General features: G+C 54.3%; 1 protein-coding gene across 6 annotated transcripts in view; it reads right to left on the bottom strand.

Moving 5' to 3' along the window:
- LOC131419049 (nuclear pore membrane glycoprotein 210-like) overlaps positions 1-27001 on the bottom strand; it is a 68883-nt gene that overhangs the window by 21455 nt on the left and 20427 nt on the right. For 4 of the 6 annotated variants that reach the window (XR_009223134.1, XR_009223133.1, XM_058563766.1 and 1 more), the window contains exon 1: positions 4679-4747. The exons of the other annotated variants lie outside the window; for them this stretch is intronic. Coding sequence is in view for 2 of the 4 variants with exons in the window: in XM_058563766.1 (XP_058419749.1) it covers positions 4679-4684 (6 nt within the window). In the remaining 2 variants the exon portion in view is untranslated. Of the gene's footprint in view, positions 1-4678; positions 4748-27001 lie in introns of those variants that run through there. 6 annotated transcript variants of the gene reach the window in all.

The raw sequence follows: 27001 nt of genomic DNA on the forward strand, positions 1-27001 counted from the left end.
TGTAGAGTTTGATCACAACCTTGTTTGTTTGCTGAGGAAGATTGTCCCTGAGCTAACATCCCTGCCAATCCTTCTCCACTTCGTATGTGGGACACTTCCACAGCATGGCTGACGAGTGGTGTAGGTCCACGCCCGGGATCCAAATCCGCACACCTGGGCTGCCGAAGTGGAGCCCGCGGAACTTTAACCACTCGGCCATGGGGCTGGCCCCCACAACCATGTTGTTTTAAAAAGCATAAAACAATCCTAAAAAGAACTACGCCAGATGACCCATGGCTGCACAGACAGGTGTCCTGGTGGCCGTAACTGCCGGGCCCTCCTCCCTCACTGTTTACGCCCCGTGTCTCCCGCACTCTCTGCGGTTGCACAAGCTCCGGGGCGAGCCTTTCTGCCCATGTGTCCCAGGCCCTAGAACAGGGCCTGGCTCACAAGCAGGGGCTCGATCATCAGTTGTCGAATGAAGAAGTGAATCTTCAGTCCTGAAAGTGCCCAATAAATAAAGGATGAATTAAAATCACTTTTTACAGAGAGCTCTCTCAGCCCAGGGTGACCGCTGTGCTGAGGGTCCCAGGGCCTCCCCTGGTGCACCAGAGCAGTGCTTAGGGTCTGCGGAAAGGGCGTCATTCCCACCCAGCAGTTGGGGCGGGGGGGACACGGCACCTCCAGGGAGATGTGATTTGCTCTGTAAGAGGATACCTCCCCTCCACAGACACAGTGGAGGGCAAAGAAAGGGGTCCCTCTGAGGGGTCCTGCAGCCTGGCTCCCTGGCTCCCTCCTGGGCTTGGCTGACCTCCTGCTCCTGAGGGTCCTCTGAGCTTACCACCAAGTCCTGACTTGTCAACCTGCTTCCCCCTCAGGCCCTCCACTTCACCCTCCACGAGCTGCCAGATGCCCTTCCTAAAACCGAGATCTGACCGTGGCCCCGCATTCAACTATTCCGTGGTGCTGCCGCCCTCAGAGGAAAGGCTCAGCCGGCATTCCACCCTGGGGCTGTGGCTCTCCCAATCTGCCCCCCGCCAGCTGATCTCTCCCCAGTCCCACCTGCAGACAGCGGCACCTCCTCCAGCGCCACTCTCTCCTGTCCAGGCCCTCACCCAGGAGGCTGCTCTGCTGCCCTGTCCCCACCCCCCCTTTCCCCAAGAAGCCTCCGAGTCCTCCCTCACCGGTGACACCCAACCTGCCCCCCGTCCTGCAGGACGGGCGACTCCTTCTCTGGTCCCCGCTTCCTAGTACATACTCGTACTGCAAGGACACGACTTGTCTTGGTGCCTGTCTCCCTGACGGGCCTACGGGCTCGTTAAGGGGCAGGAGGGTGGGTGTCCGTTTCCCTCTGTATCCGCAGCACGATCTCAACCAAATGAGAAATGACCACCATACAGAAAAAATAAAAATGCTCAAAAAGGAAGACAGAAGAAATTACAACTACACTGATATTATTTCTCAGCCATCTGATTAGCAAAAATCCAAAGGTCTGAGCACACACACTCCTAGTGAGTCTGTAGAAAAATGTGTACTTTCTTAATCAATTTATTTATTTCTTATTGAGATATGACTGACATATAACATTGTACTAGTTTCAGGTGTACAACACAGTGATTCAATATTTGTGCGTATTGCTAAAGATCACCACAGTAAGTCTAGTCAACATCCACCACCTCACACAGCTACAGATTTGTTTTTCTTGTGACAAGAACTTTTCAGTTCTTCCCTCTCAGCAACTTCCAAATATACAACACAGTATTACTGAGAAATGCGTTCTCTTCTATCTGCTGTGAGACTGAAAAATGGTGTAACCTCAATGAAGGGGAACTTGGTAATATCCACTAAAATTACATATTTATCCATTGTCCAAGCAATACTCCTTCCAGGAATGGACTCTGAAGATACCCCTCCACGAACATATGAAACACAGGACAAAGCTATGCACTGCAGTGTTACTTTTAAGAGCAAAAGCTTGGAAACAGCCCACAGTCCCATCAACAGGGGACTGGTTAAGTAAACTGTGGTATATCCATACAACGGAATATCAAAGATCCTTCTGTGCAGGTATGGAGAGATTTCCAGGTTCTTTACTTACCAAGTAAAGAGCAAGGTGCGGAACAGGATATAGAGCACACTACCTCTTGAGGAAGAGAGGAACAGGCAGGGCATAAGAACATATCATCCTTCTTGCTCATTTTTGCAAAAAAAAAAAAAAAAAAAAAACACATTGAAAAGACAAACCAGAAACTAATCAAAACAGTTACTGCCAAGGACGGGGAAGGAGGTTAGAGGGGAAAGGGCAGGAAGCCAGACTTCTGAGTATACTTTTAATACAAGTTGAACTTTGGAACCACATAACTCACATACACAAAAACTTAAATTAAAAAGCAAACCCTAAAACCGAGAAGAAATGGAAACATGAATCTGTCTGACAGACTGATCACCTCAGCGCTGCAGTGAGCAAGCCTGCATGAGTCCCCCGTTCTCAGACTAAAGGGTTCCTTAACCCCTCGTGATTCCCAACATCGCATAGACCAAGAGCCGCAGCAGCTCCTACTCTGATCGCCTGGTAACGGCTGCCGGGGTGGGGACCTGTGGAGCTGGCTCCGGAGGGCGGAGCAGCCCTCAGCACCAAGGGTGCCAGGATCGATTAGCAGTGTCTGCTGTGGGCACCGTAAGAGTGCATGCAGGCGCCACGCCTGCATCAGCCTGGAGTCCACAGGGGCAGGCGCCACGTCTGACTCCAAACGGCCAGCGTGCTAGGCACGTGGAGGTTACTATTAACACACAACAGGTGAGCCCTTGGCAGTATAGCCCCAGAACACACAGAGCACGTGACAGTGACTTCCAGGCCCTGCTCTCCCAAACCCCATTCACCGGGAATCCTGAGAGCCCTGAGTGTTCACGCTGCTCCGGGCAAAGCGTCCAGTCTCAGGCCCTCTGCAGGGAGAGACCGGAATGTCTCGCCGGGATGTTGTGAGCCTGGACTGAGCCAAAGCTTCCCCACGCCCAGCGAGTGCCAGCCGCCTCCTGCTCCTTCCATTTCAGCCCAACGGGCGTGACTTCCACTGCAGTACGCCAGCCTGTCACCCAGCCTGTCACCGGCACTGAGGTCTACCCTGACCCACTCATCAGGCCTCAGGCCTTCCCTGGGCTCCCTCCACACCCTCGACCACGGAGGCTGGATGCTAATCCCCAACTGTCAACAGCCTCAAGTCCCTGCATGTACAGACTGATAACCACTCAGCTGTCACCCGCAGTCCTGGCCCCGGAGCAGTGCCCCAGCTGGCTGCCACCTCAATCCGGAGACAGAATCTCACCTGAAGGGCAGCTTTAAGAGGCACTCATCCTCAAGGATGGGGGGCAAGGTCACGAGCCGCTGAGGCCTATGGGGCTCAGGTTCTCTTGGCTGAGTACTCACACTAAACCCTTAGCAAAGAAAGGGCATCACTTTTCAAACAAAGATTCTGTCTTTTGCCTTTGTGTTTGCAATGTGAACGCTTTTCTGACTTTGCTCTTGGTTATCAACTCTGCAGGCATCCCGCCCTGCACCATGTGCACAGGTGTGTACACACACACACACACACCTCCAAGGGGCCTGGGGCCCTCACTGCAGCCCACCTGCCTCTCCCCTGCTACACGTCCAGGTTTTCAAACCATCGCAAGGGCCCTTTCCTGCACGGGGACCGCTGCATACACTCCAGGCCTCGGCTTCTCCTCCCCGGACTGCCCCTCCTCAAGACAGTCGTTGGCCTGCTTCTGTGCTCCACCCAGGCCTCTGCTCAAACGCCACCTCCTCAGAGGCCTTCTCTGACCCCCCTCTAAGGCAGGACCCCCCACCACTTGTTGCCTCCTTTCCCGGCTCGACCACCCTTCTCACCACCTGCCGTCACTCTCTCTGTGCTCGTCTGTGCATTTGCTTCTCTGTCCCGCAACTAGAAGAAAGCCGTCACTTGCTAGCTGTGTGACTTTAAGCAGGCTAACCTCTACAAGGCTCAGTCTCCCCATCCTGTGAAATGGGTGTAACGAGAACCCCTGCCTCATGGGGTCACCGTAGAGATTCAAGGAAGCGTGAACGAGGCCTGAGCACAGCACGCGTCTAGCACAGGCTCACTAGATGGCCCTTGCTATTATCAACTGTCATTATTATTAACTTTCAGCCCCATTTTACAGAGCTTCCATCTCTGCCCTGAATGAAGTCATAGATGGGTGAGGTCAGGGTCAGGAGGCCCCCAGGCGGGGCTGCAGAGGCTCAGCAGCAGGTGACCACTCCCACCTGCGGCCTCTGCTAAGGGAGCTGGTCCCACATCACTGAGGGTCAAAAGGCAGGTGTGAGGCCCGGGCAGGGAACTCCTGACGTGGCATCTGAACAGGAGTCGGAGGAAAGGAGTCGGGGCCGGGGTTCCTGGAGTCTGGGGGCTTCCCTTTCACCGTGAATTGACAACCCAGCACTCGGTGGCCCCAGCCCCTGCCTGGTGTGGGATGTCACGTCCATCTCCTGACGTGGCCGTGAGCTCCTCAGGGGCCGGGCTGGGGCCAGACACCCAGCCCCTCGTCCGCAAACGCCAGCACAAACACCAAGCACAAGACAAACGGCTAAAGGGTGTTGCTGAATGACGCCTGAGGGCCAGTTAAGAGGGGCGGATAGAGACCACCATGCGAGCCTCACCCGGGCTGTCCTGGCCCCAGGTCTCACCTTCATCTCCCCAAAATGTAGCGGGTTCTGCACGTCACGAGGCTGGATCACACTGAGTCCAGCATCACTGCCCGGTCATCACGCCCTTGACGGTGACCATGGCAACCACGTAGCTTGAGGAAGACCAGCTGACGTTCCCACCCTCGCCGTGGGCCTGGGGAGGAAAAGCATCATCGGATCAGCCCACCACCCTACTTCTCTCTCTCTGTTTCTCTCACACACACACACACCCTCACACTCTCTCTCACATTCAAGGTCAGCATCCCCTCACCGCAGGGAAAAACGGAGCATCGGCCAACATGTGGCTGGAGGATGCCTCTCCCCTCGCTCTCTCCGCCTTGGCTTGTTTCTGGTCCTCATGTTCTGGGGACATTGTGGCTGACACACACATGTATGCACACGCCCAGAATGTGGCCCCACCACCCAGGGGCACCTCTCAGAGCTCAGGCTGGCGTGGAAGGTCCTTGCCGTGGAGCCAGGTGCAGGACGCTGCTTCCCCGCGCAGACACCATGCTCCCTCCCGGGACACACGCCTGCCTTCTCCCAGTCCTCTGCCATGAAGTAAATGACCATCCAGCAGCTTCCCAGGGCAGGGGCCACCACCCCAGGACCCGAGAGGGGCCAGGAAGGTGACACACCTGAGTGACTGGGCAGCGGGTCTCAGTGCACACACAGGACACCTGCCATCACTGCCAGCGAGACAGCAGGGACCGACGGGGCCTGTGTGGCCACAGGGCTCGAGTCCCAATGGGACTCAGTCCCTGCCGACTGACGCCAGGTGGGCACGTGAGCATCAAAGACCAAGAGCACCTGGTATGTGACAGGGCTGGGGACATCTTCCTCTCAACTTCACATTTTTCTCTAAGTACATTTACACTGCTTTCTAAAAACAATATTCATTCACAAAAAAGAATCCATGTGGAAGTTAAATCTGTGTTGCAAATTTTTAAATTTTTATTGTGCTTTCTTTTTTGTTTTTCAGGGTTTTTTTCTGATTACCAAAATACACTGCTGTGATAGAAAGTTCAGAAAATACAGAAAGCATAGACTCTCGCTTTAAATTCTCTCCGACTACTAGAAGGTAATATTAAAAGGAAGAGAATGGACCAAAAGCCCCAATCCCAAGGAAACACCCAAAGGAACGCACCCAGACAAGGGGTCTCCCAGTTACCTTTATTGCACCCGTCTTTGGTTGCCACGGAAATGTCAAGATGCTGGGATAGAGGGTGATGGGGATGTGAATTTCCACCTCTTGCTGGTTCCGCACACACACCTGTAATGTGTGGACCCCTCCACCCTACAAGGGGGTGAGAGCACTGCATGTTACCATGACAACCAGGTCTTCAGCTGTTTTCCCAGTCAGGCAGACCCCCGCCCCTTCCTGGGGATTGGGTCACAAAGGTAGACTTTGTGATTGTGGGGGAGGAGGAAGGAAGACACCAGATGCCCTGCAGCCTTCCCCGTCTCCATGGAGATGGCTTCCTTTTTTTTTTTTTTTGTGAGGAAGATCAGCCCTGGGTTAACATCTGCCAATCCTCCTCTTTTTGCTGAGGAAGACTGGCCGTGGGCTAACATCCGTGCCCATCTTCCTCCACTTTACATGGGACGCCGCCACAGCATGGCTTGCCAAGTGGTGCATCGGTGCGCGCCCGGGATCTGAACCGGCGAACCCCAGGCTGCTGCAGCACAACGAGTGCACTTACCCGCTTGCGCCACTGGGCCGGCCCCTGGAGACAACTTTCCATGGCTCTGTAACAGCCACTCAAGTAAACGCTGCTTGACTTCATCCTCACGGCACCCCTGACAGAATGGATGTGGTCAAACCCACTTTCGGATGGGGAAACTGAGGCACGGAGCACTAAGCAACTTGCCCAAAGAACCCAGAGCTGACGTGGTGGACGGTGGCAGGAATCGCTGCCTGGTTCACAGGCCTTTTCCTTCTGCCACATCCTGCTGCCTCTCACAGATTTTGTGCAGGGTAGAAAGACGGGGACACACATGCCAATTTTCCAATTGGTGAAAAAGTGCTCCCACATAAAACTGATCGACCTTTTAAACACGGGGGGAACATGAAAAGACTTTGAAGACCGAGCAGCCAAAGCAGCCAAAGGATCCTCGTGGCTCCTGGCTGGTGCCCAGCTGCACACACGGGCCCAACTCTGTTCCTCAGCGAGGGTTCCTAGCCCTGGTCCCAGAGAGGCAGGCTCACTTTTACAGGGGCCAGCAAAGGGCAGAGGAAGAGGGGGCCTCAGTGTGCGGACAGGGAAAACCCAAAGTCCCTGTCCCCAGACACCCTCTGTGAGCCCACAGAGGGAGGGACCCCCACGGCACCATAAGAGCAGCACAGAGGCTGAGCCGAGGGCCCCCGACTCCCCAAGGGCTCACGTCCAGCCTGGGTCAGCGTTTCTGCCCACAAAGGGCCCAGGGGTGGACGAGGGAGGCGCCCACTTGCCTGGTCCACCAGGGAGGCGAGGGCCACCTTCACAGCCGTTTGGCCCCTCTTTATTGTCCCGACGTGATACCGTGACCCATTCTGGGAAGAAGAGAACACCTCAAAAAACTCAGGAGGAAGCACGGTTTCAACTCAGATGTTCTGGAAGGCAAGGCAGGATGGGTGAGGGAGGTGCTTCTCGACAACTCAGGAAAGTCAGAATGCAGGAAAGAAGCAACATGACCCGAAAACAGCAGCCAGGCCAGGTCAAGGCGCCCTCTGAGGCTCAGAGACCTCGAAGCCGGCTGACGGGCTGGACGGCCTGGAACTGTGCCCTGACCACTCTGGCCTTTGCCCCTCCCAAGCCGCCCTCCCTGCATGACCCGATGACCCGGTGCTCCTGTTTACAGGAGTTACTTCTGTGGTGCTCAGGGGGGGTTTGAAGCCTACTGTCGGCTTCCTCAGGCCCTGAGGTCCCAACAAGGACACCACCAAATACAAAAAAACGACATCAAAATCCCTTAGAGCCGTCTTCCAAAAAGAGAGGTGACTGACTGAGTCTTTGTTTAATGACATGAGCAAGTGATGACTTCTAAGAAGCCGAAGGGGAAATGGCGCCTCCTTCTAAAACCTCAGACACCTGAGGAAGGTCCTGGATATCCTAACTGATGACCCTGAGAATTTCTGATAAAGGACCCAACCATGGCTGAGACTCCTCTCCATCTGCCCGTCTGGCGCTCCTTTCTAGAGCCAGAGAGCCAACTGAGGCTGGCCTCGTCACGCAGGACTTCTCGACACTTATAGGTACTCCTGGTCCTGCAGGGAGTTCGGGAAGTGCTCCCTAATCCTCCCCAGAGCAGGAAAAGATGGAATCTCAGAGCTGTGACATCCCCAGGCCAACGAGAAGGTAGCAGGAGGACACCTGGCAGACGCTACCTCACCATCACTGCCCCCTTGAACCCTGCTGCCCGAGGCCTCCTCTCCCTGCCCCTGCCCTAGAGAAAGTAGGGCCACGGTGCGCAGACCCACAGGCTTACGACGTCCCCAGGGATCCCACGACTGACTCCCGTGGACACCGCAGCACTACTGGGGAGCACCTGAACTCGGCCTGCCTGTGGGGGGCCCCTGGTGCTTTGGGGCTGCTCACCGGGCAGCTGCTCCAGCAGACACCCCCCACCTCACCACCCCACCAGGGCCCGAGGCGAGCACTCACGTCTGACAGGTAGACCTTGCTGCCAGACTCGTCAAGCACTTCAATGGTAATTTCGTACAGGCGGCCAGTCTCAAGTACCCACCTGTCACCAGGGTGGACTGTGAACACTACAAAACAAGCAAATGGCAGAGCCTGACCACTCAGGACACAGGGGCACGCAGATGAAGAAGAGGATGGGACCAGGCACCATCAGCACTGGGATTTGCAACTGCTCGCCCGGAGGGGCCCGCAAGTGGCTCACCTGGAAGACCCACAACTGCTCTCCTGGAGGGCCCACAACTGCTCTCCTGGAGGACCCACAACTGCTCTCCTGGAGGGCCCACAACTGCTCGCCTGGAGGGCCCACAACTGCTCGCCTGGAGGGCCCACAACTGCTCGCCTGGAGGGCCCACAATTGCTCGCCTGGAGGACCCCACAACTGCTCGCCTGCACTCCTCATGGAAAATGACTGGCTGATAAAGATAGTAAGACCAGATGCCCGTGGAACCCGAGCTGATCTCGCCGACTCCTCAGGACCAAGCCTGAACATGCCCTGCACTGACTGCTCAAGGGCTCATTCTAACCTGACCCTGTCCACAGTAGGTCTACTCTGAATCCAGTCTATACCCTGAATCCACATATCTACGCCCTAAACCCACAGCAGGTTTACACTGAATCCATGGTAAGTCTACACCTGATCCCATAAGCAGGTCTCCTCTCTGGGTCCAGTGAGCCTTCCCCTGAATCCACAGCAGGTTTACGCTGAATCCAGTGAGTCCACGCTCTGAAGCCTGGCACTGAGCGCCCTCCCAGGGTGAGTGGCCCCACCCTCCCAGGCCTCTCCCTCGGTCCCCACACACGATGCCACGCCAGCTGCTCCCTGACCCCCGTGACGCCATGTGACTTCTCAGCCCCACACCACTGCCCTAGCCGTTCCCTCTGCCAGGACGACCTTCCCACGAGAGCAGCTTCTGAGAAACATCTGCCTCAAATATCATCTCCCACAAGCCCTTCTCCTGCATCACATTTACTAGCTCTTCCCCACTGTTCCATCACTGCCTGTTTTCACTGGTCTCTCCCCACAAAACCAAGCACAAGGACCTCATCTTCCTTCCCCTGGAACTCCAGTGCCCAGCACAGGCCACATAGAGAGATACTAGGAAAACATTTCTGAGTGAATGCAGCTCCTGAGACACACAGAGCTACCCTCCCTGGTGTCTGCAAGCAGCCGTCTCATGTAGCAGCAAACAAGGGGACCCTGGGGTTTGCTGCACGTCAGTCAGATGCTCTCTTGCCTGAACCACTTCAGTACACTCAACGTGTCATTCAGCTCAGACCAAAGGAAGCGATGCCTCGGTGACCTGGGGGGACACTGTGTTCCGGACATCTCTCCGGGTCATGTATTACGGCAGCTCCCAGGCCCTGGCTGTGCCCCTCGGGGTCCTCCAAGGCTGCGGATTCCTCCCCCACCTCTGGGCCAAATGCAGCCCCTTCCTCCCGACCGAGACATCTGCCACCTGTCACCTCACCTCAGGGCCCCTCTGTAACTGAGCTGACCACTGGGGGCCCCTCCCTAACTGAGCTGACCTCTGGGTCCCCAACCTCCAGACAGCCATAGCCACAGCCAGGTCTGGACAGAGCCCCAGTATAAAAACCAGGAGACAAAGCCCTCCCTGACTCTGCCCCCTCCCATTCCTCTCGCTACGGAGCCGGCCACCCACCTGCCCTCGTTCCACCCTCCGCTTGTTCTGTGCACCCACAGGGAAGGACGGGGGAGCACCTGGCGAGGGGCGCAGGTGCCAATGTGCGCAGGCCTCCAGGCTGGCAGTGCTGGCCAGAGTGAAGCACTTTCTGGGGAGCTGTTGCTTGTATTTTATTTTTTTAGCTCCTGTAATCACCACTGAGCAGCACCAAGGAGGACCCAGGATGCCTGCACTCACCCAGGTACCTTCAACCACACAGATGGGGCTGTTGGGTAACCTGGACGCACCCTGCATGCGGATACCTGGATTCTTAGCTAAGGAACAAAACAGAAGACAGCAAGTAAGGCAGCTGGCGGCTCCAGTTCGGCTAAGAAGGCTGGATCATCGTCATGTCGTCACAAGGACAGAAGGGTGAAAACGCCCCAGCCTGAGGCCAAGCGGAGCAGAGCCCTCTTCCAGGATCAGAGGCCACGCTGCGCTCCCCACAACAGCACAGGGATCTCTGCAAGGGACACTGGAGACCACACAGGGCACACGAACGAGTCTGAGACAGGGACAACCACGTGCCAGTGTGGCAACAGCCTGGGCCAGGCCCCTTGGATGATGAGGCCACAGGCACCACAGAAGATTCTGGAAGAGAGGAGTGCAGCTCCGCTCCCACCACCTCCCAGCCCAGGGAGCCTCTCAGTGAGTCACCCGCAGAGGTGAGCGACTCCACGCAGCCCTGTCGCTATTTCCGTTCTTTCTGAGTTTCAGACCTCGAGGGAAAGCAGGGCTATTTCTAGCCTCGCCCAGCTTTCAGAGAGAAAAATGAATTGACTTCCAAACAGCAGATCTCCTGCGTGCAGGACACGTGTGCGCAGGCACGCTGGCCCGGGAAGAGGCTACTCCTGTGGTCGAGGACCAGGTTGCTCTGTTCCAGCTGCACTGCGGTGACCATCGTCGTGTCCTGGGCCAAAACAGCCACGGGCCGGCCCGGGGCTCCCTCGGGGCCCCGGATGTCGTTCCAAGCTGCAGCTCGTACTGGTTGGAAGGCTTTGAGAGTTCCTGCCACCCAGAAACAAATAAGAACAAAACAGGAGAGAGAGACAGCAAAGACAAGAAACGCTGGGAGCCAATGTGTCAACCCCACCCCAAATCTCTGGGGCCTGCTGTCAGTGCAGCTGCTTGATTTTGGGGTTCTTTTGCTTAAATTTTTCCAACACTTTTAATTTGAGCATTGTTCTCCATGCCTGTGGACAACGCTGACACTCGCCATGAATTTTCAGAGGCAATCAGTTTTTTCCTGACTGCCATAAGCTGTTTTTTCTTTTTTTAAATTAACCACAGCCTCTGACTCAAATTGCTGACTGCTGGCAGAATACCAACAGAAGACCCTTTTCTGTTCATCGCAGAAGTGAGCTCTCTGCCTCCGCATCGAGGGGTCCAGGGTGGCCTCACTGGACCTGTGCATCCTCTGGGGCTTTCCAAAAAGCCGCTGGTCCATGGTCTCCCACCGAGTTTTGGACGCTGGGTCAATAACTTGCAAAGAATTTTCTCTGTTGCTATCCTGACCATCCATCAGCGTCTCCCTGCTGTGGTATGCTCTAGAAAGAACGCGCCCACCCTGGGCCAGGATGAAAAACAATTTCCCCGGAAAGAATAGATTCTATAAAACCCTCCACCTCTATGTCAGTCTTCCGCACCCCGCAGATAGAGACCACAAGTACTTTTGATATAAATAACCACTGCTGACTGAAAAATCAAGACGTGGCAGGACTATGCCGCTGTTTTATGTGCACATTACCCCATTTTACCCCCACAACAACCCTTGAAACAGGCACTACTGATGCCCACATCTTGGAGATGGGGTAATCGTGGAAATCAAGATGAGAAGCTTGCTAGTAGTCCCTTGGTGGTGAGCAGAGCTGACCAAGCTGGGATTCAAACCAAAGACAGCATGAGCAATTTTACATGCCCTCTCTGGAGTGTGGAATTTCCTATCAGATGACCCACTCACCAAGCCTGTAAGTGTGGCTGTGTTGCAGCCCTCCAGCACGGGAGAGGGTGGAGGATGCGGGAACCGCAGATGGCTGTCCTGGCTCACCACTGGCCCAGCTCAGGGTCTGCAAGGGCAACGTCCCAGAAGAGTTTCAGCTGGAGCATCTTCAGAATTCCCAGGAATTCTGATGAGAATTCTGAAAGGGGGGCGACTTGCCTATTTCCTGTTCTGGGGTATCTTTTGCGTGTTCCAGTAAGTTCTTAAGAATTTGCCCTGGAAAACTAAACCTCAGAAAAGCTAAGTAACTTGCCTAAAGTCAGGACGACTAAGATGACAAAGTGAGATCCATGCCACAATCTCAAAGAGGGGCTTCACGGGGGCAGCTGCAGGGCCGAATACGGTCTACACATCTGTTTTATTTGGCCCACCTAGCGAAAGTAAGAACACAGGATAAAATCGAATAAAGCCAACATTAAAAATGAGGTTTCACATCCAAAAAAAAAAAAGAATTTGCCCTGGAGCAGAGGGTTCTCGAAGCGTGCTCCCTGGACCATAAGCATCACCTGGGAACTGCAAACAACTGGCCCCACCCCAGACCTGCTGAATCAAAATCTGGGGTGGGCCCCGCGCCCTGTGTTTGAACAGGCCCTCAGGTGATTCTCATGGCCATCAGAATCAAGAATCCCTTAGGGCATATACAGCCCATTTCCTTGTCTCTCACTAGGGGAAGACCAGCCAAGCTGGGCTGTGGTTCCTGCAGATGACATGCCCAGTGCTCAGACTACGGCAGCAGTGCATCGAGGACACACATCATAATAAGATAATAAAACACTAGTGCTCAACAAAGCAATGTCACTTGACACTGCTTTATGAATCACTACCTTCTTCCCTTGTTTAAAATTCTCCAAATGAATAAGGCCCTTTTGGGAAATGAATACACTGACTCTTGAAGGATTCTGCACAACGCAGGTGCAAGCATATTTACAAAACCCTAAGACAATGAAAATGAGGAGCTGGTTTGATGGACTCCTTAAACACCTCTTGGAACGCAGAACTCACTGCTTCTAAGAGGCCCTGAATATGGACGGCTTTGCAGGTGTTCAGGTCACTGTCTGTCCACAAACAGAGGAAGACTGCTCCTGGGGCCCCAGACCAGCCTTGCTACTATGTGCACAGGGCAAACGGCCCTCCTCAAGGCTGCCCTTCTGTAGGCCAGCAGACCCACATTCTTCTAGTAGACACAGTCTCTGACCCCTCTCGACCCTAAGTGACCCTCGAGATGTGCTTCTAATTGTCAGAGTCCCCCTACCCCTCAACCCATGTAGGCTCCAGGATGACCATGGAGCTCCTGGGGAGGTGGATGTGAGCCCAGGAGGACGGGGAGCTCACTCCCCTGCCTCTGACTGCAGCCCCTGCTGACGCAGCCCAGTGTGTATACTTCTGGGCAGCCACGGCTCAAGGGCGGGCTGGGCTCCAAGTCCCTTCAATGCCTGAGGCTTTGATACACGAACTCAGCCCAACATCAGTCCACGCAGTTCGTTTTCCAAACCTCAGTGCCCTTCATCTCAGTGAGATCCACCAATCCAATCACTCCAGTTCTTTTCAGACACTGATTCCCTCACCCAGCATGTCCTTCCCACGTTTCCTTCTGTCCAATAATTTGGTTACTGTGCCCATCACGTCTGTAAGCAATTTAAATGCCAACAGGACTGAGGACGGAGGAGAGAGACCCAGGGCCCCACTAGAAACCCCGCCCTAGGTGGTCACGCACGGCCCTTCTGCAGGATAGCCGGACTTCCAGAAAGCGGGGGCTTTGGAGGCAAGCTCACTGCCCATCTTGTACTTTTCCGACGTGAGCAGCAGCGTTTACCGCTGTGCGCAAAACACTCCTCCCGGAAAATCTAGCTTTCTTCAGGGTGTAACCACTGAGTTAAACGACGAGGGCTCCAGTGTGACGAGTTAGCATCCAAACAGGTAACACTGTTCTGAAGCCTGTCCCGACACCGAGATCAGGAACTACAGCCGGAGCTTGTTCACGCTGGAGTTTCTACACAAGACTACCAACCACACTACAGAACAAAAGGGCATGCGCCCAGAGCTTTCACTCGCTCCATAAGTAAGATACATAAATGGATACATTATCTGGAGGATTCTCTAGTGTGAAAGTAACAGCATGTGACACAAAATCATTCTGACCACTCTCCAGGCCCCATGTAAAACTACTTGTGCACTGTTAATGGGATTTTGTTAAGACGGCAGTGCAGCCCCATTTATCAAAAGCCTGAAAAATATTCATATGCTGTGACCCAGCAGAACTGGGACCCTTCCTTGGCATGACACAACCTAAAAAAAAACAAATTCTTCTCTGTATAAAAATATTTATTTTTTCATAGAACACTGAAACAAACATCTGAAAACAATCTAAACGCCCCTATAACAGAAGGCTTAAAGGACAACCTCCTGTGAAGGCTAGTATTCAGCCACTAAAAATAATTTCACGATGATAGCGGCTGGGCTGGTGGCATAGTGGTTAAGTTCACGCGCTCTGCTTTGGCAGCCCGGGGTTTGTGGGTTCGGATCCCGGGCGGAGACCTATGCACCACTTATCAAGCCATGCTGTGGCAGGCATCCCACATATAAAGGAGAGGAAGATGGGCACGGATGTTAGCCCAGGGCCAATCTTCCTCAACCAAAAGAGGAGGATTGGCGATGGATGTTAGCTCAGGGCTAATCGTCCTCACACACACAAATAATAATAATTTCACGATGAAACGGAAAACTTTTCATATCATGTTAGTGGGGAAAAGCATGATGAGAAATTTTCTTCACTGTTTGCTAAGCACTTTACAACCACGATATGGTAAACTAATGTAGGGAAGTGAAAGGATTGCAACAACTGTCTTCATTTTGATTCGCTACCGGTTACAGAGTGTTTTGGGTGATAAGTAGTAACTTAGACATGAAAGCCAGCCTCCAGGAGAAGGAAACCAGCACTGGAGGGAGGGACCAGGGAGGGTGCTGCTTGCTTGGGGCCCCCACCCGCCGCCTGGGCGGCCTCCAACCCAACAAGAGACAGAGAAAGCACTGCCACGGGCTCGGGTAGGCCTGTGGCCGGAGGTCTCAAGGGGGTATTTCCTATCTCTTGTCCCGCTGGGGGTCACACGGTGCTCAAAGCCCTTACTGATGGCCTCTGCGAAGAGGATGCTCGTCAGGCGGCGGGCTGGGACGGGCGGGCCTGCACCACCGCCTCCTGGGAGCACTGCTGCTCGTCCGGGCCCAGCAGCTCAACGCTGGCCACCTCCGGCCGGGTCGAGGACCTGCAGGGAGAAGACGAGAACTTACTCTCTGGAGCCACCCCAAGAGGCACAGCTGGGACCAGACGCCGAAGCTGCGGCTCCTCATCCAGGCTCTGTCCCAGACTCACAGAGTCGAGGCGGGCAGTCTCCACCACCTTCAAACCCGGAGGAGATATGAGGCCTGGCGAGGCCCCTCTAACAGGAGCACGACAACCTGAGGGTGGGGACCGCCACACACCCCCCACTGAGCAAACCAAGCCAGAGTCCGAACGCTGGGAACCAACCTCAGCGCTCAATGGACAGGGGCCTTACAAGACTATCCTAGGGACCTGGAAATAATTCCCTATCAGCGGGAACACCGCCGTGGAGTCTGCTGAGGAGACGCCGTCTCTTCCTGCTGACCCCCGAGCCAGGCTGGCACACAGCGGGCTCCCAGACGCTAGCTCCCGTCCCCGAATAGGTCTACAAAAGCTGGGGATCACCAACTGGAACGACAATCAGTCACGGTCCCCATGGGCACGGAAGCGACACTACGGTGAAGAGGAGAGAAAGGCAGATGAACACTAAGACAAATGATCAGTAAAATCTATGAGATGACTTCCCACGGAGAGACGGGCCTTAGAAGAGGATGGAGGGCCGGCTTCCTGGGTTGAGGGGAGAGTGGAGCAAGCGGGTATGTGCAGAGCAGGTTCTGCACAGAAAGCATGAGGAGAACATGCGCCGCCAGGGGATCTGCAGCCGGCGCTCACGGCGGCCACTCCGTGAACAGCATAAGAAGATCTGGTGTTTTAGGCAGGGCCCGAGGTAGGAAGCAGCTGGGCATGCTCCAAGAACAGAAAGGCCAGTGCTGTGTGAGCCCTGGGACTCAAGGAGATGGCAGGTGCTGAGGTCAAGGTGATGGCAGGTGCTGAGGTCAAGGAGACGGCTGGTGCAGAGGTCACAGAGATGGAGGTGCTAAGGTCGGGGAGGCGGTGGAGGCCACAGTAAGGAGCTTAGGTTGATTCTGAGGGGCAACAACAAGCCACTGGGGGATCTTAAGCAGATGAGCATTCTAACCCGACTCACACTTCAAAGAGAGCAGAATAAGGTGCTGCCCTTAGTGAGCTCACAGTGGCTCAAGGACCCAAGGAAGGGGCCCCCTGCACAGAGTGTCAGAGCCTCGCGCCTGGGGCTGCACTCAGCACAGGAGCCAGCACAGAGCAGGCACTCGCAACCCTCTGCTTCCCTCCCTGCCCTTTGCTTAAACTCTCTGCAACACTGATGTTCTGGGGTATTCAGAAGGAAACTTGCAAAAACTGCCTGGTGTTAAAAAGCAATGGTGTGAAACACACCAAAATAGACATCTCCACACCTTCCCGCTTGTCACCAAGTGTCTCCCCAGAGCCAGGTGGGCGCAGTGGCCTCTCCAAACACGAAGATCTTTGATGGCTCAAACATCACAGGCACTCGCCAAGCTGCTGGCAGGCCGCCCAGGGATGGGCCAGCGCCTCCACTGAAAGTGCACGGAAACCAACCTCACCCTCTGCTAAGGACAGAGGAGAGGCCTCTGTGGTCTCCTCATAGAGAGAGCTCTTCTGAGAAAAGAGCTCTTCAGAGACTACGGGAAGACAACCAAGCAGACAGGAGCACACACCCAGACAAGAGGGTGAGAGAAGGGGCCCATGGCAACACGCCCCACACCAAGCGAAACACAGACTCCTTTTAACGCAGCAGCTCTCGGACTCCAGGATGGTTTTCAACGGGCATTAACCTACACCGTCCCCACACACACACACACACACATGCACACACGCACACACTCACTGTGGAAACAACAACAAATGAGAAAACTCACACAGATCACACCGACCAAGGAGGCAGGACAAAGAACTGCAGTGTGGGGTCCCGGCTTGGATCCAGGAACAGAGAAGGAACCTTGGTGGAAACACTGGTGAGATCCAGGCAGCCTAGAGAGTGGCGAACAGTCAGGTACCAATGTCAACTTCTTCATCTTGACAAATGTACTAGTTACGTAAGACGTTCACTTCAGAGGAAGCTGGGTGAAGGGTATACAGGAACGCTCTGTGTTATCTTCGCAACTTTCCTGTAAATCTAAAATTTTTCCAAAATTAAAAACTAAACAAAAACAGAGGGGATTGGAGGAACGAGCAGGCAGAGCACAGAGGATTTTTAGGGCAGTGAGACTGTGTGACACTGTAATGATAACACACGTCATACAGGACATCTGTCCAAACCCAGAGAATGCACAGTGGACCCTCCCGCGTCCCCCAGCCCTTCCACGGGCGGCCACTGCGATGGCCTGGCAGCCTCCCGAGCCTGGCTGGAAACACGGCACCTCGTATTCCGTGCCCACCGCGGTGCAGGGCTACGTTAAATACCGATACAGGCCCTAAAGCGGCCCTGTCCAACAGAAACATGACTCGAATCACACTTAAAATCTTCTACCTGCCTTATTTTTGAAAAGTAACAGGTGAAATTAATTTAATATTTTGTTTTTTAGAGCAGTTTTAGGTTCACAGCAAAGTTGAGGGGAAAGTAGAGAGATTTCCCATACCCGCTCTGCCCCTAGACACGCACAGCCTCCCCCACTATCAACATCCCCGCAGGGTGGTGCACGTTACAACTGAAGAAGCTATGGTGACACCGCGTCATCACCCAGAGTCCATGGTTTACACGAGGCTTCACGTTGGGGTTGTACACTCTGCGGGTGTGGACAAATTTACAGTGACACGGATCCACCACTGTAGACGAGCCCGGGTTATATCCCCCGACACACACCTCGAAACAGCTCAGTGAACAGGCCAGGAAGGCAGACGCACACGTGGGTGTCACTCCCGCAGGACCTGTGTGGGGTCTGGCTGCTTAGCCTCCATCCACCTCTTTCAGCAACAGCACCCCACTTTTCTGCGGGTGCCGCCTCCTCTCCTCTCTCAGCCCAGGAGGCTCCGGAGCACTCAGGCTCCTGGGACACCAGAAGGCAGATGACTGGGGCCCGGCCAATCAGCCACGTGTGCCCCCCGCCAATCAGCCACGTGTGACCCCCGCCAGAGGGGCGTTCAGACCCGAGCACGTGCCCCACAGACTTGACCCTGGGGGCTGCAGGGCTGGAACTGTCATCTTGCCACCACAGGGGAGGACCGAGCCAAAGCCCAGACTGCGACTGAGAAACCAGGTCCTGCTGACGTTGTATGCGCCCCTGCAACACAGGAGCAGGGCACAAAGCCTGCCAGGGCTTTCAGTTTCAAGAGCTCAAACACTGGGGCCGGCCCGGTGGCGCAAGCAGTTAAGTGCACACGCTCTGCTGCGGTGGCCCGGGGTTCGTCGGTTTGGATCCCGGGCGCGCACCGACGCACTGCTTCTCGAGCCATGCTGTGGTGGCGACCGACACCGAGTAGAGGAAGATGGACACAGATGTTAGCTCAGGGCCAGTCTTCCTCAGAAAAAGAGGAGGATTGGCATCAGATGGTAGCTCAGGGCTGATCTTCCTCACCAAAAAAAACAAAAAAAAACAGCTAAAACATTCCTTTGTTTTATTTAAACTATTCCGCTTTGAGTTTCCTGTCACAGGCAGTCAGAGGAGTCTAGACAAATGAAATCCCCTGACTGAATTCTTGAAGGCTTGCTGCCTATTTCATTCACTCTACTGGTACTATAGTTTTTTGAAAAGAAAAAAAGAGAAAAAAAGCCTTTCATATATTACGTGTTGGGCACAGAGCAAAATACATCACAAATATTTCACTTGCCTCCCAACAATCCTATTAAAATCCCCATTTGATACACGAGGAAACCTCTACACGGACGTTAAATGACCTATCCAAGGTTACACTCCCAGAAAAACACCCCCGTCCAGCCTGGCTCCGGACTCCTGGTCTGGACAATGCACACGGGCTGTTCAAGACAAGGCCTGAGGCCTCCCACCAGCAAAGGTGGCTCGGACCTCCTCTCAGTCACCCCACTACCCCACATGTACCCCTAACACTGCTTTTTAAAGTGTCATTGACTTGTCTAAAATCCCAGTGAAGGGCCTGGGTAAACCAACCCCTGGCTGAGAGGTGCTGGCACATTTCCCGGCACGCCCCCAGGACTGAGCTGGCTCTAGCCAGTGACCCGGTTTGAACGTGGCTCTGCCACTCACTGCCGTGAGGCTCCTGTCTCCGGCTCCCCCTCTGTGCAGGGCATAGTCATTCCTACCAGAAAGGGTTAGGGTTAGGGTTTGTTTTCAGGATTAAGTGGGGAATAATATGTAAAGGGATTAGCGGGAAAACTAGTTCTGATATTTTGGGTCCCTCTGCCACACGCTCCCCTGCACCACTCGAAGCCCCTGCTTCTGGACGGGCATCTTTGGCCGCCAGGGCAGCTGCAGGACACCCGCACCTCCGCCAGCCCTTCCTCACCTCCTGGCCCCCTCCCTATGCTGCCCTCCCGGGTCCAGTCACATCCAGGTAACCCTTGTATCCTTTCACATAGTTTTTCTTTTAAATTGATTCTCCTTTATGAAAAAGTAGTTTAAAAGGAAACCTGGGGTCGGCCCCGCGGCTTAGCGGTTAAGTGCGCGCGCTCCGCTACTGGCGGCCCGGGTTCGGATCCCGGGTGCGCACCGACGCACCGCTTCTCCGGCCATGATGAGGCCACGATGAGTCCACGTCCCACATACAGCAACTAGAAGGATGTGCAACTATGACATACGACTATTTACTGGGGCTTTGGGGGGAAAAAAAAGGAGGAGGATTGGCAATAGATGTTAGCTCAGAGCCGGTCTTTCTCAGCAAAAAGAGGAGGATTAGCACGGATGTTAGCTCAGGGCTGATCTTCCTCACAAAAAAAAACAAAAAAGGAAACCTGACATCACTAGTGTCAACAGAACGCCCAGATCATTTGCCGAACATGTGAGGTAACCATAAGAACCAACACTAATCAAAACAGCGCTACTCGAGTCCGTGGGGACACTGTGGCCTGCAGAGGTTCCAGCCCACCTGCCTGCTCTCTCAGGAGACAGGCAGACAGGAAAAGCTGTCAGGGAAAGGAAGGGGGCGGGGCCCGGGCGAGGGGAGCTGGTGTCTCCTGGGGACAGAGCTTCAGGTCAGAAAGATGGAAAAGCTCTGGAGACAGGTGGTGGTGACGGCTACAACAACGGGAATGTACTGGATGCCACTGAACTGTACACGCTTAAAAATGGTTTAGGTGGTCAATTTCATAGGCATATTTTACCACATTTTCTTTAAAAAGAAAAAATGTAAACAACATATTGGCACCAGAAATAAACTTTCATTTTGAGGAACTCTAAGGGACTGACGGTGAATTCTGAAAGGGTCAACCCTTCCCGCTCCCAATGTCCCGCACAAGGCCCGCTGACACACACAGGTGTCCGGCGCTCCGGGAGGCACTGCTTCGGAGGGAGCCGGTCCCCACTCTTCACAGCGCCCTCAGGAGCAGGAGCTGGGCAGGGGAGGGGGGAACCCAAGGACTCGGGAGGGACAGGCCCAAAAGCCACAGTGAAGGAAGGAGGAGTGAGAGCTGTGCAAAGAGCGGGGTGGATGGCGGCAGCAGAGACGCAGCCCACCCTCCACCCACCTGCAGGGTCCAGCCACCCTGGGCAGAGGTAGGGGCTGCAGGGACCCAGGCAGAGAGGGGACCCACAAGGGGAGCAGGGAGAAAACAGCCCGGGGAACCAGGCCAACTCGAGTCAACACACACTTCCCCCACCCCCCTGCGGCCTGGTGATGGGAGCTGAGCAAGGCCCCTCAGGCACGCGGGAACCAAAGGTGCGGAGAGAAGAGCAGGGCCCAGAGAACCCGTCCCAGCTAACGCCGCCCACTCCTGACCCCGGCAACCCCTTCCTGTCTCCTGACCACAGCCCAAGGGTCTCACAGGGTCCCGCCCCCGTCGTCCTCTCTAACCTCCCCTCCTGACCCCGCTCCCCTCACCAGTCACCCCTTATTTGTGCTCTTCCAAGGAGCTCAGCCCTCCTCGGGGCCTCTGCACTTGCTGTTCCCTGTCGCCGCTCCCTGCTCAGGCCCCAGTTCAGCTCCAAAGAAGCTTCTCCCGCCCACCCTATCCAAACACGCAGTCCATCTCCTACAGCCGTTATCCCAGCATGCTATTCACGTCCTCACAGACTTAGCACCACGCAAAACGCAGCCGCTCATTTCATCTTCACTCCCACAGTCAAGCTCCACGACAGCAGGGCCTCGCCTGCTTGCTCACGGTCACGGGCCCCAGGGCCTGGAATGCGCCTGGCTCACAGAAGAGTCACCAGTAGTCATCACCTGTCTGCTAGGTGAACCCCCAGGCCTCATCTGGGACACACGGTTGTCAACCCGTGCTCGTCCCCTGGGGCACTCGCGCAGGACGGTCCTTCCCAGTGAGACCGTCCTGGGCACTGTAGGCTGCTGGCACCTCTGCCCCACCCTCTAACTGCCAGAAAGAACACCAAATACAGCCCCCAGGTGAGAACACACGACCCAGGCCTACGGGTCTAAGACCCCCAGCAGAAGGAAGGAGGCGAGAGAGGTGGTCTCGGGGTCTGTGGATGAACAGGGCCCACAAGTGGGGTGTCTCCGGAAAAACACTCTTGACTAGGGCACAGAACTGCAGTGACAGGGTCAGAGAAGGCCAAACGAATGGGGTGCAGAGTTGCAAACTGGGGGGGGAGGGGGGGGCGGGCGCTGGCTGAATTAAACCCACTCCTGTGGTAAAGCTTCCACATGGTAAATGTTTGCTTTTGACTTCAGAGCCCGATTCTCCAGTTTCCCTCAGGTCCTGTCGCCTCCCCCGTCGAGCTCCCAGCCCGTGAACTGCCTCTGTCCTGCAGGCTGAGTCCGTGAGCCAGCAGAAGGCAGCCGGGCTGGATGCTCTTCCAACTCGCCTCAGTATTGGAGGGCTTCCTGGAGGAGCCAGAGGAAACCCTGCACCCCACGTCTCCCCCCAACTGCACCTGCAAAGGGCTACAAGGCGACAGGCTGCTGCTTCCTCCTGCGGCTCAAAAAGAACCCAAAATGGCCACTGTAATTTTAAATTACCCCGGGTTACCTTACCAGCTGTTTACAGTTATCTCCCTTTTTGGGGGGCTTTTCTCAAGGTGGCCGTAACAAACAAGGTCTGATAGTGAGCCAGGGCGAGCAGCTCCCCCAAGAATCATCAAGGGGTTGGCTCTTTCCCTTAAGTGTCCTGGCACCCACACAGTGCAGCTCATTTAAGCCCCGGACGAGCTGCCACTGCCGACTGCCTCACCACGAACAGTGAGGGCCCAGTAAGATATGTTCTTCAGCAGGCGTCCCTGTGAGGCCCCTGCACATCATGGGCAGACACCCCGACACCTCTGTAAAGTCCCCAGTCACCTGGGAACGTCCCGAAGGACCAGAGGGAACAGTGCCTCTTTTCTTCAGGGTCACAAGACCCTCATAAGATTAGTCTAAAAGGCAGTTTGTTACAGTCACCGACAAACTCAGTCCCCAAGCAGCCAATTTTAACAAATAACACAGTCAAACACAGACAAACATGAACAGATATAGAAATCCAATCTCTGGGACTCTAACCCAGGGTATCCTGGAACCCTACCCCAGAGTTCGGGACTCGAACCCGATCCTTTTGAGTGCCCCAGCGGCTGTCACCTTTACATCGTCTCCCACAATCCTAGCCTTGGGACTTGAACCCAGCAACCAAATCTCACCAGTGGGGGCTCTAACCCACAATCCTGGCAAGATATTAGACAATTTTAGGCACAGGTGCATTTTAACAAGGTCACTCACCCAAATGCAAAAGACGTCTGATCTTGGAGCTCTTTACAGACACAGACAGACACAGACAAACTAGACACTGGTTCCTAGATTCTGGGTGAAGTCCCATTCTTCTTCCCACTCTGGCAGGGCACCCTATTTACCAGATGGTCCCCCTTCTCAAAGAGGAGACACCAGATGGAGGGGAAGGGAAGTTCTCGGTCGTGGACCCCCGAGGTGACTCACCCTACTCCAGATGGGAGCCCATCGACCCACCAGATGTAGCCATTTCTCTTCCTACCACATCAGCGTTAGGAGGCAGCCGGCGTCGGCACGGGAGAGCAGGTAGCGCAGATCCCCCAAGACAGAGAGCGTCGGCGGCCGCTAGGGACTTACCCAACAGGCCGCCCGTCCGAGGTCGGCTGGCCACGAGCAGGACTTAATGTCCCATCTGGGGTGCCAAACTGTTACCGCCCAACGTGGGGCCTTCTGCTCGCCGCAAGACGTGCCAATGGTCAAGAAGCAAGGTGGTAGGAGAAAATGGACTTTTTTATTACAGCTTGCTAGCAAGAGAGAAGATGGCCGACTCACGTCGAAAAGAACCATCTTAAGGGGCCCAAAGTCTTACAGCAGTTATATAGACCATTGGGTTGTTGGGGAGGGGGTTAGGAACGTTGACCTTCTAGTGTTACAGACTGGGAGTGCCACGCCAGATCTTTCAGTTTTCGCTGATGATGGCTATCAGCATAGATTCTCCGTTTGGGGGTCATCACATTCCTAAGGAACTCAAAAAGACAAAGTTATCATCTTATCACAGCTGGGAGGTACATGCACAAGAAGGGATCGTAAAATCTACAGAGCAGTTAGATCCCCTGGAGGGTGCATGTCCAGCTGGGTTAGTCTGTCAGAGGTCCTTCAAAGTTACAGTAGAGTTTTTCTTTTCTACGACATGGCTTCCCTCATGTCAACCTTGTCTTGAGCTGGTATCAGTGAGATCGGACTGGCACCCTGGGACACAGGGAGCATGGGGGGGGGGCGTGTGCCCCAGCCACGTTAGGTGGGGAAGAGGCATGGGGCACATGCCCGCGTAGGGAAAGCCTCAACACGCGCGAGCCTGCGGGGGCACCCCTTGACTACGCGGTCTTCTGGCCTCCACGTTCTACCCTGTGGTTTCAAACTCTCCAGCAGTAATGTGGAACCTCCCAGCACCCCCGAGGTCATTCATTCGGCCGTGCTGGGCGCCTCTGGCGGTTGAGCGAAGCCAGGGCCCAGCACAGAGGACACCAGGCTCCCGCGACCGTGAGCTCAGTCTGAGAGGCCGACCATCAACACGCAGAGGGACAGGCACCTGGGAAAGCTGGGATGCGGAGTGCTGGCCCGTGCTTTCCGGAAGAGGGAGCCTGGGTTCAGCAAGGGGAAGCGACCTGCTGAAGCCCCGAGGGCCCTGTGGCTGCTTCCTCCCCCTCAACCTCCTCACATCTTCCAGGGAGGTGCTCTGACCCCCATTTCTCCAGGAGGAAACAGAGGTTGAGTTGGCCGATGATCACTCAGCCAAGATCTCTGATCCCAAAGCCCGTGTTCCCTGTGCTGCACCCACTGTCTGCCAGAAGCCGTAGGGAGGTTACCCCAAGTGCACCTTCAGGGCCCCAACACTGCCAGAGCACGCTCTACTACCCCCGCCGCCCCAAAACAGAGAGAACAGTCAGCATCACTGAATTCATCTGCAAGCAGAAAGCTACACGTGGTGCTTGAACTCAATGACACGTTGTGCTCTACGCTGTGTAGTTGTCTCTGTCACAAAGCATGAGGGGTGGGTTCAGTGAGCACCACGTGCACAGTGCCGTTAGAATGTTCATCTGTGGAAGGGAGGGCCCGGCCTAGCGGGAGGTCAGGAAAGGGCGGGGTGAGGGCGCACAGGCCCGCTTGTGTAAAGGGTTCAGGAAGCGTCCACTGAATTGTAATCAGGAAGGCACACATTGATGCCACTGCCTGACAAGGAGGGGGAGGCTGAATTTCCATCAGGCTGAGGAAGGCTTCTTGGAGGAGGTGGTCCCTGGGCTGGACAGAGACACCTGACTGGGCTTCAGAGAGACCCACATGGGTCTGAGCCTGCCCCTCAGGGGTCATCTGGTTTTGGATGGTGATGAGCGGTGTTTTAGGGTCATCCTCAAACCCGGAGGGCCCCAGATCAGGGAATGTGTGCGTTAGGGGGAATCTCTAGAGATCTCAGAACCGGGAGGGGGGTCTTCCCTGTGTGGAACCAGGAGCTCTGGGAGGGGACATTCCCACGGGTTCTCTTCTCCAAAGAAAGAGAACAGTTACATGGAAAAAGCAGCCCCAGAGGGGGTATCTATGAGGAAATTTTGAGTAGTTAATCCAGATAGTTTAAGGAGGCTCAGAAGGGCTCATAGTAAAAGTGATTCCCTCTTACTGCCCCGTCACCCAGTGCCCTTCCCCACAGACAACTGTGTTTTCTGCTTGAGTATACTTCCAGAGAAACTGTATGCATACACAAACAAAAATGTGTGTGTGTGTGTGTGTGTTTTTTAAATGATATCTCATCGTGCTCCAATTCTGCCCACTAAAATTGGCAAATCAGGAGCCTTGCCCAGCAGGTAAATAAGTCAAAGGGACTGGGCACGGTATTAGGGACTGAGGCACTCCGGCCCATTAGGATCATGAGTCCTATGGCCCCATCTTTCCAGATTGTCTGATGACTGAGGAGAAATCAGTAACATGGATTCGTAGGTGAAACATCCTGATTGTAGCTGAATGCAATTAATTCATTAAAAACACACATACACACTCTTGGACATTTATCCCAGATACATGAAAGTTTACGTTCAGAAACCTGTACATAAAATGTTCATAGCAGCTTTCTTCATAATAACCCAAAAGGGGAAACAGCATAGAGGTCCTTCCATGGGAGATGGTTAAACCATGGGATACGACTTGGCAATAAAGGAACAAACTGATACGCGCAACCACTCAGATGACTCTCCAGGGAAATGTGCTGAGTGAAAAAAGCCAATCCCCAAAGGTTACATACTATATGATTCCATTCATCTAACATTCTTGAAATGGCAAAATTATAGAAATGGAGAGCAGGTGAGTGATTGCCAGGGGTGAGGGCTGGGCCGGGTGGGGTGCGGGGCGATGTGGCTATAAAAAGACAACATGAGAATCCTTGTGGGGATGGGAATGTTCTGTATCTTGACTCTATCAACGTCAGTGTCCTGGCTGCAACACTGTCCTCTGGTTTTGCAAGATGTACCACCGGGGGAAACTGGGAAAAGTGTGCATGGGATCCCTCTCTATTATTTCTTACAACTGCATGTGAATCTACAATTATCTAAAAAAAAAAAAAAAAAAGTTTAATTACACAAACAAAAAAGCAAACATACAAACAGGCCTAACAACATAATCTGGGTGGACACAGCTTGCTGACACCTGTAATTTAAAGCAGTCAGGAAATTTCCCCAGCAGAAAAGAACCAATGGGAAACAAAGTGATGGAGAAAACAGTTTCCCATTTAAGATTTTCCCCTTCATGTTACCCTTAAACTTGTCCCCCTCCCCCATTTCAGTTGCCTATGTACCTGGTAATGGATGGTGTCTGGGATCCAGCCCGGGGGCACGTGGGCCTCCCCACCTTCTCTGTGTGGTCTGTTTCCACTCCCTCCCATTGGGCCCCCTTCTCTGGGTGTCAAGTGCTTTATGTGAAATTCAGGGAGACAGCGGTGATGGCCTGAGCAGACTGTCTTGCCCTGGACACAGAGCCCCTCAGGGATGGAAGGGACCCCAGACGTGTGTGAGACGCTTATCTATCTGATGGATAAAATGAGGTAAGAAAATGTTGCCTGTGACTTGTATCAGTGCCTCCCAAACTTATGTCATGTCCTACTACCCTAAAAAAATCTTACAATATCTAAGTACCACCCATACTATTTCCTATTTGTCCTTAAATCAAGATGTTTACATATATTTACTTAAGAAGAAAGCTTTG

This window comes from Diceros bicornis, chromosome 2 (assembly GCF_020826845.1).
Source record: "Diceros bicornis minor isolate mBicDic1 chromosome 2, mDicBic1.mat.cur, whole genome shotgun sequence".
In the NCBI taxonomy this organism is placed as follows: domain Eukaryota; kingdom Metazoa; phylum Chordata; class Mammalia; order Perissodactyla; family Rhinocerotidae; genus Diceros; species Diceros bicornis.